The 14,436-nt window shown below is 35.9% G+C and overlaps 1 protein-coding gene across 3 annotated transcripts in view; it reads left to right on the top strand.

The window, feature by feature from the left end:
- Positions 1-14,436, top strand: part of KIAA0586 (KIAA0586 ortholog) — a 141,973-nt gene that overhangs the window by 10,843 nt on the left and 116,694 nt on the right. For all 3 annotated transcript variants that reach the window (XM_074235906.1, XM_074235908.1, XM_074235907.1), the window contains exons 4-6: positions 3,674-3,743; positions 5,989-6,058; positions 13,300-13,474. In XM_074235906.1, the coding sequence (XP_074092007.1) occupies positions 3,674-3,743; positions 5,989-6,058; positions 13,300-13,474 (315 nt within the window). The remainder of the gene's footprint in view (positions 1-3,673; positions 3,744-5,988; positions 6,059-13,299; positions 13,475-14,436) is intronic.

A 14,436-nucleotide genomic window follows, 5' to 3' on the forward strand; every position in this document is an offset into this window, starting at 1 on the left:
TTGGGCAAGCCACTTAACCCCATTGCCTTGCAAAAAATAAAAGTGTCTGAGGTCGGATTTGAACTCAGGTACTCCTGACTCCAGGCCTGGGACTCTATCTACTGCGCCACCTAGCTGCCCCTATTCTGTGTACTTTTAAAACAAATGTTTCACTGATTCAGTTTTTCCTCCTTTCTCAAAGAGTTCTGTACCAAGCTTATTGTTATCTTCTTTTGCTCAACTCTTGTCCTTTAAAGAATTATCCTTGGGGTGGCTAGGTGGCATAGTGGATAAAGCACTGGCCTTGGAGTCAGGAGTACCTGGGTTCAAATCTGGTCTCAGACACTTAATAATTACCTAGCTGTGTGGCCTTGGGCAAGCCACTTAACCCCATTTGCCTTGCAAAAACCTAAAAAAAAAAAAAGAAAAACCAAAAAAAAACAAAAAAAAAGAACTATCCTTGAGTGTGACTGAAATAAGGTGAGAGAGTATATGCTGAATTTAAGAAACCTTAGGAACTAGGAGTTTAGGACATTAGAATAATCATTAGCATACATGTTGAAATGGTCATATTATGAATTATTTTTAAATGTTAAAGAGAGGATTTCTTATTTGGTCCTGATGATAATACTGGGGAATTACTTGAGTTTATTGAATAGGAGAGTAGCATGATCAGATTTATACTTTATGGAAATTACTTTAGAAGTTGAGTGGAGAAGATGGATCAGAGTAGAGAGAGATTTGAGGCAGGGAGGCCATCCAGAAGGCTATTGCAATAGACTAGTGATGAAGGCTTTCATCAGAGTGGTAGCAGTCTGAGGAGAAAAGGGAGCTTATATGAATGTATATATGTTTGTTTTTGTAAGTTGATATGTATATGAGACATTATGAAGGTAGAAATGACAAAATTTGATACCAGATTGATTAGCTGGGAGAAGAAAGTGAGGACTTGGGGTGATGACACTTAACCACCTAAATTGTGAGCCTGAGTGACTCTGAGAATTATGCTGCCTTTGACAGTAATAAGAAAGTTAGGAATAAGGAAAAGTTTTTTGGGGGAAATAAGTTCAGTTTTAGAAATGTTGAATTTGCAATATCCATGGGATGTCCAATTTATAATATCTTAATTTGGCAATTTGGTGAGACTGAAGTTGGGGAGAAAGGTTGGGGTTGGACAAATAGATCCTAGAATCATCTGTATAGAGATGATAATTAAACTCTGGGAGTTAAAAAGATCAAGTGAAATAATGAGAGAATGATAATGGACAAATTTTTAGAAAACATCCATAGTTAATATGTGCATGGAGATTCAACAGAAGAGCCTAATAAGGAGTGCTTTGGTAGAAAGGAGGAGTGATTCAATAGAGATGAATGTCATGAAACTCAGAGAGAAGAGATTATTGAGAAGAGGGAGACTGGCATTGCAAAAGACTATAGAGAGGGGCAGCTAGGGGGCGCAGTGGATAGAGCACTGGCCCTGGAGTCAGGAGTACCTGAGTTCAAATCTGGCCTCAGACATTTAATAATTACCTAGCTGTGAGGCCTTGGCCAAGCCACTTAACCCCATTTGCCTTGTAAAAACCTTAAAAAAAAAAGACTATAGAGAGGTCAAGAAGGATCAGGTCTGAGAAAGATGTCATTAATTGTCAATTAAGAAATAACTGATAACTTTTTATGACAGTATTTTCTTTGTTCTACCACTCTGACAATTTCTTTTTCTCCTTTTGCTAATTTATCATCCATTTCATGCCATCTAATTGCAGCTCTGTTCTGGGCCCTCTTCTCCCTAAATATATACTCTCACATCTTATTGGTTACCATGTGTTTACTTTATCCAGATGACTTGTTGAAACTTAATAATTAATTGTTAATTGATGCAGACTAGAGTGAACAATTGTCAGCTATTGCTTTTCCCTGTTCCCTTCCCTCCCTTTCATATCCAAACAGTTGCCAAAACTTCATAGCATCTCTTTAATTCCTGTAATTCTGTCTAGTCTTCTACCTTAGTATAGGCCTTTATTACTCCTTTCAGTTAAACTTGAAAAACATTTGTTATGCATATTGTAAAGAAAGAAGGATAAAGCACTTATTAAGCTCCTCTACATCAAGACCTGGGCTAAATATTATTTCATTTGTTCCTCTCAAAGGTAGGTATTATTATTATCTTCATTTTACAGTTGGAGAAAATGTAGTCGATAAAAGGTAACTGACTTGGCCAGGATCACACAGTAACTTTTGGAGACCAGATTTGATTTGGGACTTCCTGACTTAAGGCTCAGTGCTCTCTGTACTGTGCCACATCATTGGCCTCTAAGTGGGTTCAGACTGTGTTTGAATTGTGACTCTGGTGTTTTTCAATTGTGTGACACTAGTAAGTCATTTACCATTTTTGAGCCTCAATTTCTTTTTTTTCCCTTTCTGTAAGGCAATGGGGTTAAGTGACTTGCCTAAGGTCACACAGCTAGGCAATTATTAAATGTATGAGGTTGAATTTGAACTCAAGTCCTCCTGGCTCCAGGACCAATACTCTAGCTGCCCCCAGTCTCAATTTCTTCATCTCCAAATGGAAATTCTTATACTATCTACTTCACAGAATTGTTATATAGAAAGCTCTTTATAGACCCTAATAAAGATTTGTTGTTGTTATTAAGACTATATTGGGGGGCGGCTAGGTGGCGTAGTGGATAAAGCACTGGCCTTGGAGTCAGGAGTACCTGGGTTCAAATCCGGTCTCAGACACTTAATAATTACCTAGCTGTGTGGCCCTGGGCAAGCCACTTAACCCCATTTGCCTTGCAAAAGACTAAAAAATAAAAAAATAAAAAAAGACTATATTGGGCTACACCTAAAAAATAAAAGAATATGTCGGGCTATACAGAAACAAAGATTATAAGTTATATTGCCATGCAGACTTGAAGGTAAATGTCCTTCAAATTCTACTGCAGAGACTACAACTAAAATAGGATGGCCATGTTGTTGGACAAATGTACATCTGCTAAAAAGACTGTTCTATGGGGAACACACACAGGGCAATTGCTCACATGGTGGTTCTAAAAAACAATACAAGGATACCCTTAAGTTTTCTCTTAAAAACTTTGGAATTTACTGTGTGACCTGGGAGACACTGGTATAGAATGACCCAGCATGATATGACCTCCTCAGAGAGGGTGCTGTACTCCTTGAGCAAAGCAGAATTGAAGTAGCTCAAAAGAAACATGAGATGGCAGATTTAGAGGATCCACCCTAAATGTTCCCATGGACTATTTGTGCCTAAACTGGTAGAGCATTCTGAGCTCATATTGTGGTGATCAGTCACAGTTGAAAACACTGCAACTTAACTCTAACATAGTGATGTCATTTTGGTCCTTTTCAGGAATGAAGGAAAATAACCAACCAGTAGGCAAATGAGTCATACACAGAGAATTTTAATATAAATGAGAAAATTATTGATTGAGTTTGAGGGTTCAGAGTAAATATTGAAGGCTTGACTAATGAGGAGCTTATTATTAGTAATGTCAGCTTATTATTAGCAATGAGTAGGTGGGAGAAATTTACTTAGATAATTTTCTCTTCTCTTTCCTCCTCCCCTTCTGACATAGGAGAAAATAATAACATAGTACTTAATAACATAGTAGCCTCACAAAAATTATCTTGTTTAATGGTTTTGGAATTTCTTTCCCCTTCTACATTCAAGGATAATCCTAATGATAATGCAGTACAAGAGGTTCCTTTGGATAAAACAGATGGAAGTAATGGAGCAAAAGGTAAATGGGCAAATCCAAATCCCTTCTCTGGACAAATTTAAAAATGTGTTAATAATGTCTTTGAGTTTTCTGTGGTATTGTTCAAATTAAACTATTAGCTATAGTAAGAAAATTAGTTTGTTATCTTTTATTTACAGGATTTGTTATTGGAAAAACATCCTTATCAATAGGTGACTGGCAATATGGTTTTAGACATAACTTCTAAATAGGATTTTACCACATATAGATTATAAATGTGTTTTCATGGTAAAATTATTTGGATATCAGTGAACCCTTTAAAAGGATTGTTTTTATTTCCTTTTCATTTCATTATTTGTTTGACTTTTAAAAGTGTGATCATCTATTGATCATCTATTGAGGGAAAGCATGATTCAGTAGAATAAACACTGAATTTGTATTCTGAGCCAAATCTGGGTTCTGCTACTTAGCTGTGACTCTTGACTCTAGCTTCCTAATTTGTAAAATCAAGGGAACTGGACTAACGGACTTCTGAGGTTTCTTTAAGGTTTAAATGATCTTATAACATCAAAAATAAGTTAATAAATTAATTTAGAAATTTAAAAACCTGATTGATATTTTATGATAAAACAAAATATCACCAGTAATGTTAAGAATAATAATTGAAGTTCTTGTTTTGTCTGGTTTCCTTCATGTGCATGAGGGGCAGGAAATGTCCAAAAATCATTCGCTCTGGCACTGCCAGAACATCCACAGGCAGGACTGGAAATTCAATAAATCTAGAAACTTTTTAGAGGTGAATTAATTAAATTGATTTAGGGGTGAACCAAATTGAAGTTAATTTGGTTTGACCAAATAGAGAACGCTGATTTTTAAGTTGATAATTTTGTATGTCCCACGAATGATGTTTTAAATATCCAAATGATCCTTGACAGAAAAAAGATTTCCCCATCCCTGATATAGTCTTTTTTTAGAAAAAAAGTCATATTTCATGTTTTCTAAATTGAAACCTACTTTAAAATTCTGCACATAAGCAAGGTGGTTCTAATAAATAAGGAATGGAATTTTATTTTCCTCATGAAGCAAAGCACAAATTGAAGAGAAACTGTTAAGTCTTTGGTGTGGGAGTATGTTATGTTGAAAAATGCATGTTTTTTGCAAATTTATTTATTTAGTTTGTTTTAAGTTCATTTATAGAGTAGTTAGGAAGAAACTAATATAAACAGCAACTATAATTTGATTCCTTGTAAAATTTGAATTTTGGCCCTGATTTGGCATAGATATTCAGCACTTGGGACAAAAAAAGAAAAATTTCCTGCTCCTGGAATCCTGGGGTGTGTTTCTTTTACTTCTAACATGGCTTGGAAACATTTGATATTAAAATAAAATAAAATAAAACTTCTAACCTCCTCTTGAAGGTCTGGGCTTATATGAATCTTTTTTTTTTTCCTCCTTATGATAGAGATTAGTATTGAGGGTTAAGTGACCTGCCCAGGCTCTTCCAGCTAGTAAATGTCTTGAGGCTGGATTTGACTCAAGTCCTTGACTCCAGAGACAGTACTGTATTCATTTCACCACCTTACTGCCTCTGGGTCATATAAATTCAACAGGCACACCTTATTAAGTTAGATACATTCCTTCTTTTTTTTCAAGGGGAGTTTTGGGTGCTGACTATTCTCCTGAACAATTTTTTGGTAATGAACTATCTAAAGTTCCTAAGATCTTGCTATGTCACTTTATTATATCTGTCTTTTGCCAATCTGTACGGAACTATCAGATTCTCTGGAACCAGGTGGATGATGTAGTTGAAGTAAAAAAAAAAGTGTCGGGGAAGGGGATACCAAAGATGGACCAAAGGATTTATTTGCCTATAATTATTCAGTTTTTTTACGTTGAACTTTGCTATAATGTTTCCAGGATCTGCTCTTGATGTTATCTTCCCATGTATAGTTTTAAGTTATGAGAGGGGATATCTTTTTTGATTAGACTTTGGTTCTAGTGTTACTTTGTGATTTTGGGCAAGTCATTTAATTTCCTCTTTGCCCTAGCCAGTTCTAAAAAACTATATTACATATCTTCCTCATCAGAAGTAACAGATCTGATAAAAAAAATTTGGTTATGTTTATTAGGTGTTTTATTGATATGATTTTGTTGCTTTTTGTGTATGAAGAATCCATATTACTGAATTCCTTGTTTAAATATTGAAACATTATTTAGGAAGAGAAATTTATACTTTGAACAGATAAAGTCTTTAATGTTTCTGAAATATATATTTTTTGTTTTTCAGTAAATGATATCTTTATTTCTCAGTATACCACTGGCCAAAAAGATGTTCTAAGAGCTGTTTTAAAGCAAAAGTAAGTTTGACTTAAGAAATTAAATTTATATTGTTGTTCCCTGTTTCTTTCTCAAAGTAATGGTTTTTCAGTTGTGCTTTAGACTTTAATAGAAATTTCCCTTTGCACATCATCTAATTTACCATTAAAAGATAAGATTCAGGTTTAGAGAATCTCTTTGCCCATTGGCTGGCTTTTTCAGGCTCATTGTATCTTCCTTCCCCCCTACCAAAAAAAACCACCTAAAACAAAACAGATAACCTTTTTTTAAAAGGTATTGGCCATTTTATTTTAAAAATTGTTACATTTTGTGTTTTCCATTATTCTTTTCTGAAAATGTCCTTTTTTTCTCACTAGCAAGCTTTTTCCTTAAACAAAACATTAAAAAAAATTTCAGCAACATACCCTGACATACATGACTTTTTCTTTTTCTTTTTTTTTTGCAAAGCAATGGAAGGTTAAATGACTTGCCTAAGGCCACATAGCTAGGTAATTATTAAGTGTCTGAGTGTTTGAGGCTGGATTTGAACTCAGATCCTCCTGTGCTCTATCCTCTGCACCACCTAGCTGCCCCATGACTCTCTTTTTTGTTTTGTTTTGTTTTATTTTGCAAGGCAGTGGGGTTAAGTGGCTTGCCCAAGGCCACACAGCTAGGTAATTATTAAGTGTCTCAGGTCAGATTTGAACTCAGTTACTCCTGACTCCAGGGCCGGTGCTCTATCTACTCTGCTACCTGGCCGCCCCTTCCCATGACTCTCTTTTTGAGTGAAGTGAAGAAGAGGTATATTTTTAATATTTTTCCTTAAGGCCAAACTTGTTCAGTATTTAATTAAATGGTGTTCAGTTTAATTTTATTCTTAGCTAAATTTTATCTCCAATAATGTGCTATTTGTATATTTAATCAGTCTCATAGAGTATCTGCTATGGACATAGCATTGTGTGATACAAAAGAGATGTAAAGGAGCTTTGAATCTATTTGGGAAGAAAGACCTACACATGTAAGACAATGAGTGAACAAAGACAGTATTAAAAATAAAAGGATTTTGTATTCATGTACTAAGTAACTAATTGTGGCATAAAGACAATTTAATGATAGGGTCATATCATAATAGAGACAATATGATATGATCTATAGTCAGGGAAACCTAGATTCAAATTTTTCCTCTCTTACTTAGCTCTTTGTCCATGGCCAGGTTACTTAATCTCTCTTATTCATAGTTAGCTTTCTAACACTATAAACACATAGATAGGCTGCATTCTTTGTCTGCTGAGTTCACTCAGCAGTTATGTACATTCTGACAAAACCACACATTCTTGAAATATTAATGTATAGTTAGAGCTATTTAGAAGTAATAAGTGAAAAAGGAATTAGAGAAGATGTTGAGGGGTGGTGGTAGTAGGGGATTGAGTTTTCTTTTAACTTTGGGATCATGTGCCTATCATATTGCCATGTAATAACTGAATGATCCCTGCAGAGAGATCATGATCTCTTAAGGTTACTTAATGATTAAATGGAAAGATGCTAGACTACTAAAATAATTCTCTGAACCAGGAAGCTTCCAGTGGACTGAAAGTCCAGAATTTCAGCCTGATGGAATGAAGTGCAATTGGAGCTAGGCCACTCCTAAATCTGTTAGGGCACTGAGGGAAAGCTTTTGGGAAAAAAGATAGTATTTTCTTTTGTGATCATATGGAGCAAGTTAGAATGGTGAAGTAGGGGAGGGAGGAGGTGTGGAATCATGGTACACTGAACTGCATTAGAGAAAATTAGCTAAGCAGTATCATAGAATTTAGAGAGTTTCATCAGATTTGTCTAAATTTTGGTAATATAGAGAAAGCTGCCCTTAAGGAGCTAATTATTATTCTAATGGAGGAGACAACATGCAAATAATGTTGTACCTAATATATATACATATGTATGTATGTATATATATATATATATACATGCATATATCTATCTATATCCATCTATACACACACACACACACACACACACACACACACACACAGTGCAAATTGAATATGGAATGGAGCCAATGTGAGGGAATCAAGAAAGATTTCTTGTGGAAGTTGGGATTTTTACTAGTTTTTTTTTATAAGAGTTAACAGAGAAACATCAAGAAAAATAAAGTTAAAAAAAATATGCTTCAGTTTGTATTCAGACACCATCAGTTCTGACTTTGGGTTGGAAGTATTCTTTACCAAAAGTCCTTCAGAGTTGTCTTAGGTCACAGCACTGTTAAGAAAAGGTAAGTCATTCACATCTAATCATCCTACAACATTGCTTTTACTTTACATTTCCCATTTCTTCTGCTCATGCAAGTTTTTTTACTTAGAGCATTCAGTTCATCATTTCTTATAACAGAACAGCATTTCATCATTATCACATAGCACAATTTATTCAGCCATTCCTCAACTGGTTATAATATTCCTGGCAGTTTTCATTTTGGGATCTCATTCAGGTGATCAATAGATTCTTTAAAATTCTATTTTATTCTTTGCTTCTAGATTATCAGGGGCAGTTTTATTTGATAATTTCTTGAAAGATGACATTTAGGCTCTTTTTTTTTGATCCCAGCTTTCAGGTAGTCTAAGTGATTTTTAAGTTAATCTCTCCTCAGGGCAGCTGTGTGGTACGGTGGATAGAGCACTAGCCCTGGAGTCAGGAGGACTTGAGTTTAAATCTGGCCCCAGAAACTTAATAATTACTTAGCTGTGTGACCTGGGCAAGTTACTGAACTCCATTCCTTGCAAAAAAAAAAAAAACGAAACCCAAAATACGAAATCAAAACAAAATTATTTCTCCTGTATCTATTTTCCAGGTCAATTGTTTTTCAAGTGAGATATTTCACATTTTCTTCTAGTTTTTCATTCTTTTGATTTTGTTTTATTGTTTCTTTATTTCTCACAAAGTTCCATTCTATATTTTGAGGAATTCTTTTCTTTGGTGAGCTTTTCTATCTCCTTTTCCATTTGGGCCTATTCTGCTTTTTAAGGTATTTTCTTCATTGACTTTTTGGACCTCTTTTTCCATTTGGTCCAGTCTGGTTTCTAAGATTTATTTTCTTCAGTATTTTTTTGGTATGTCCTTCACCAAGCTGATTATGTGCTTTTCAGGATTTTTCCCTCAACACTGTCATTTCTCTTCCCAAATTTTCTTCTACCTTCCTTATTTGATTTTTCCAAGTCTTTTTGAGCTCTTCCATGACTTGAGACCAATTCATATTTTTCTTGGAGATTTTGGATGTGTAGAAGCTTTGACTTTATCTTCTTCTGAGTATATATTTTGATCTTCCTCATGACCTTAATAATTGTCAATGGTCAGATTATTTTTCTTCTGTTTTTTTTTTCTTTCTTTTGCAAGGCAATGGGGTTAAGTGGCTTGAACTTAAGTGGATTTGAACTTAGGTACTCCTGACTCCCGGGCCGGTGCTCTATCCACTGCGCCACCTAGTTGCCCCCTTTTTCTGTTTTTTGTTGTTCATTTTAATTCTGTCAAATTGAGGCTCCGCCTTCAAGGTGAAGGACACGATCTGAAGCTTTTGGGGAATTTTTGCAACTGTTTTCAGAGATACTTGTAGGAACCTGCAGGTTTCCAATTTCTCCAAGGTCTTATGAGAAGCTCTGACTGCTGTCCTGGGCTGTGCTCTGGTCTGTGGGTGACTATAAGCACACTCTTCTGCCCTGAAGCTCTGAGGAGGGTTCCTACTCTGTTTTAGCAGGAAATTCTGTTGTGCTTCTGCTCCTCTTCCTGGGATTGGGGCACCAGATTGTGACCCAGAACTGAGTATGGGCAGAGCAGCAGAGTTCTGCCTCAGTGGAACCAAAGACACTCCAGCTGCTGCTGCTGATTCAGTGGCTCCCGAGGCCTGCTCCTGGTCCGCTGGGGTCAGGTCCATGCTGCACTGTGTTCCATTCTCTGCTGACTTTCCAAGTTGACCTTGGCAATTTCTGGACTGAGAGGTCTGGAAATCACCACTGCTGCCACTGATCCAGTTGCCCAGAAGTCTCTTTCTGAATTGCTGAGGCTGGTTCACTCTGGTGGGACCCAGCTGCACTGTGCTCCTCTCCCAGCCTGGCGCAGCCAATCTTTCCCGCTGATCCTTCAAATTGTCTTGGGTTGGAAAATTATTTCACTCAGTCTTTATGTGAGTTCTGCCACTATTGAATTTGATTGAGTCATTATTTAAAGATATTTGTAGTGGTTTGGGGAAGAACTCAGGCAAGCCCCTGCCTTTACTCTGCTCCCTAATTTTTACCAAGTTTTGAAAGAGGCTAGAGAACCCAGTGGGAAGAGGTGAATAAGGAGAACATTCTAGGAATGAGATAGTGCTGCAGGGGAACAGAGACAGAGGATGGAGTGTGATTGAGGAACAACAAGGAGGCCAGTGTCCTTAGATTTTATTTTATTTTATTTTTCTTTAGGTTTTTGCAAGGCAAATGGGGTTAAGTGGCTTGGCCAAGGCCACACAGCTAGGTAATTATTAAGTGTCTGAGATCGGATTTGAACCCAGGTATTCCTGACTCCAAGGCTATTGCTTTATCCACTATGCCACCTAGCCACCCCCGATTTTAAAGTACATATAGAAGTAAGAAGTGAGAAGCTTGGAAAGGTAGCAAGGATCCAGGTTGTGATGGCTTTGAATGCCAAATAGAGGATTTTATATTTGATTCTGGAGGTTAATAGGGAACATAGCAGTGAATAATGGGAGTGGTATGTTCATACCATATTTTAGGAAGATCATTTTGATAGCTGAGTAAAGATAGATCAGAATAGGGAGATAAGGATCCAACTAGAAGACTACGAGGTGATAAGGACCTGCACCAGAATGGTGATTGTATAAATAAAGAGAAGGGGATGTTTATGAAAGATGTTGGGAAAATTTGGCATGAAATTGAGTTGTGGAGATATATATTTAAGGAACTGAGGATTTTTGGGGGCTGTAAGCCTTAGTGACTGGGAAAATGATGGTGCCTTGATAGTAATCAGAAAGTTGGAAAGATGGAATGATTTATGGAAAAAGGTGAATACTGCTTTGGATATATTGTGTTTGAGATATTATAGGGCATTCATTTTGAGATTTATTAAAGGTACTTGATCATGTCTAGGGCTCAGGAAAGAGATTTTGACTGGATATAAAATATGAGGATCATTTTCATAGAGATGATAAAGATAGAGATATTTGGAAGATCAGTGAAATCTGATGAGATCACCAAATCAAGTATACAAAGAGAGGAGGGTCAGGAAAGATATTTGTGAGGACCCCCACAATTAGTTGGTAGGGTCTGAATGAAGACCCATTAAAGGAGAATCAGTTCTAGTAGGAGAGGGTAATCAGTAGTCATACTATTGACCATTAGGTTAAGAGAGGTCAGGAAGCTTGAAGATTGAGAAAAGATCCTCAGATTTGCCAGATAAAGATTAGTGGTAAATTTGAAGAGAGCAGTTTCTGTTAAGTGATGAAACTAGAAGCCAATTTACTGTGGTTTTTGAAATAAATCAGAGAGAAATGTAGAGACCTATCATAACCTTCTCAAGACATTTGACCAAGAAAGGGAGAAGGGTTTTGGGATGGCAACTAAATAGGCATTATTACATCAAATGAAGATTGTTTTAAAGATGACATGGACAGATTTGAAGGAGTAGGGAATGAACCAGTAGGTAGAGATTGAAGATTAGAGAGAGAATAGAGATGATAGAAGATTCAGTCTGTTAGAGAAGATAGTTGAAAGGACAGGGGCTCCCTTTTCATGTGAGATAGAGGTGAAAGAAAAGGTAAATGAAGTTTGACCAAAGGGTGAAAAGGTAGTTCTCAATGACATTGCCTCAATTTTTTTTTTTTTTTGTGAAGGATGAGGAGAGTTGCTTAGCTGGCAGGGTGGAAGTCAGGAATGTCATGAAAATCTTGAGGAGAGATAAGAATGTTTGGAACAATCACTCTGATGAGTGGGATAGCACAGTGTTTAGTGATGTTTAAAAGGACTGTCTTCCTGCTGTGATGGCTCTATGGAAACACATTTGTGATGGACTCAGCACATATTTGTGATTTCCTCCAACTGGAGTTGGAGTCAGCAAAACGTAGATATGTATGAAAGAAGTGGATGGTGGACAAACTTCGAGTTGGGCAAGAAATGATTGATAATAGAATAGAGGCAAGGAATTGGAGTGTGGAGAATAGAATGAACTGATTCATCAAAAGTTGAAGGTAGGTAATAGAGGAGACTATAGCCAGTGTAGATGGTGTCATGATTAGAGAGTCAGTGAGAACAAAGAACTAAGATTAGAAGTGTAAGGAAAATTAAAAAGATTATGATGAGATAAAGGTCAGAGCTGGGATATCCAGATATGATGGCACTAGGTCTTTTTGAGAAATTAGACCTAATTACCTTATTTTTTTCCATTAAAATGGTTTTTATTAAGATATCTTAACAAAATGGCACACCTCTCATGGTGGAAGAGAGGGGGCCAGCTAATTACCTTTTGAGGATTTGATTTTGAGCAGTGTTTTGAATGCTAGTTGGTTCAGTTGTATTGTCAAATGATCTATTTTCCTTTGGAATAAAGGACAGGGCTAAGGGTTTCCCACTCTTCCTCTGAGAAAACTAACATGTTAAAACAGATTCCTTAGAAGATGGAAAACGGGTTAAATATAGATGCCTGTGTGGAGAGGAATGAGGAAGGTGTGGCAAATGGCAAGAAAATTATCAAGGGAGGCATGAGCATGGTAAGGAATTTTACTGTGTATAGTATGTAGCTTTTTTGGGGGGGAGAGGTTAAATTAATATAAACAGGTAGCTTTTGAATATGAAAGCTGTTTAGTCTTACATGGTAAGTCTTTTGGAATTTATACCCTCAAGGGTGAAAACATTCAAATTATTTAGTAATTTAATGCCACTTGATTTGTTTTGTGAATCTATACTTCTTTATATGTGTGTGTGTATATGTGTGTGTATACATATTTCTTTATATTTATAATTTATAATTATATGTGGAAGTCCTGTCTCCTCAGATTCTAAGTTCCTTAGGGACAAAGAAAATACTTCCTCTTTTTTTATATTTTTATAGTGTCTAGAAATTGTATCCTATACACAACTGGTTCTTATTTTGATAAGAAGTTATTGATTGAATAACTTTGGCAATAACAACCAGTAGAGAATGTTCATTCTCAACAGACAGATGGATTAAAAAAATTTTTAAAGATATTTATTGAAATATTTTTGATGTTTCTCAAGTAACTTTGTAGGGGTTATTTTATTTACAGAGTTCAACACTCACCTACTTTTAAAGAAGTGAAAGTACAGCTTCTAGAAGATCCAAGTACATTAAAAGACCCTATTTCTGTGGAGATGAAATCATCATCCAGTGGAACTGATTCTGCTTCAACTGTGGCAGCAGCAACGGCAGCTGCCATTGCAACAGCAGCTCCACTGATAAAAGTAAGCTTTTCCAGTACCCCTCTTCCAAAGATTTATAATTGCTATAAATTTGAATTATATTTCTAAAACTTGATAACAGCAGATGACTGTTACCTTACTCCTTATGGGGAAAGCCTTGGATATTTCTTATTACCCTGGAAAAAAAGAGTTGCCTGTTTGCTATTTCTTGCTCACTGGGTAGTAAGGATTATTTCATCATGATGAGGGTGAAATCAAATGCAGTCATTCTTCATTGTCTTTGCTTTTTGCTTCTTGGCTACTTTAAATATTTTTATTCTCTAATTTTTTAAAAATTTAGTTTTATTCTGAACTAAATAATACCATCAAAATGAACATTTACAAATATTTAGAGCAGAACTTAAAAAGTATTATGTATGAAACTTGTGTTTTTATTTCTTATTTACTTTTTTGTTTTGTTTTATTTATTTAAAGCAATGGGGTTAAGTGATTTAACCAAGGTCACAGAGCTAGGCAATTATTTTGTATCTTAGGCTGGATTTGAACTCAGGTCCTCTTGACTCTAGGGCTGATACTCTATCCACCACACCACCTAGCTGTCCCTATCATTTATTTTTTTTAAAAGCATGTAATAAATTCTACACAGTAATTTCTTTTTTTGAATTATAAAGATTTTGTTTATTTTGAGTCTTGCAATTTTTCCCCTAATCTTACTCCCCCCCCCCCCCCCAGAAGGCAATTTGTCAGTCTTTACATTGTTTCTATGGTATACATCTACATAGTAATTTCAAAACTGCCCTCCTTTGTTTGTGCTTCCTTCTGAAGTTCCATTTTTTTCAGTTCTCTGCATCTTGAAAATATTTTACAAACTTTTTCTTCTTTCTTCCTACTGCTAATGTTCACTCTCCCTTCTTTTTCCTTGTTCCCCAATTAAAAACAGGGGAAAAAATGGAAGAAAAAACCCTTTTAACATAAAAGCGTATTAAAAAAAAAGACAAAGCAAA

Source organism: Macrotis lagotis, chromosome 4 (genome assembly GCF_037893015.1).
Source record: "Macrotis lagotis isolate mMagLag1 chromosome 4, bilby.v1.9.chrom.fasta, whole genome shotgun sequence".
In the NCBI taxonomy this organism is placed as follows: Eukaryota; Metazoa; Chordata; class Mammalia; order Peramelemorphia; family Peramelidae; genus Macrotis; species Macrotis lagotis.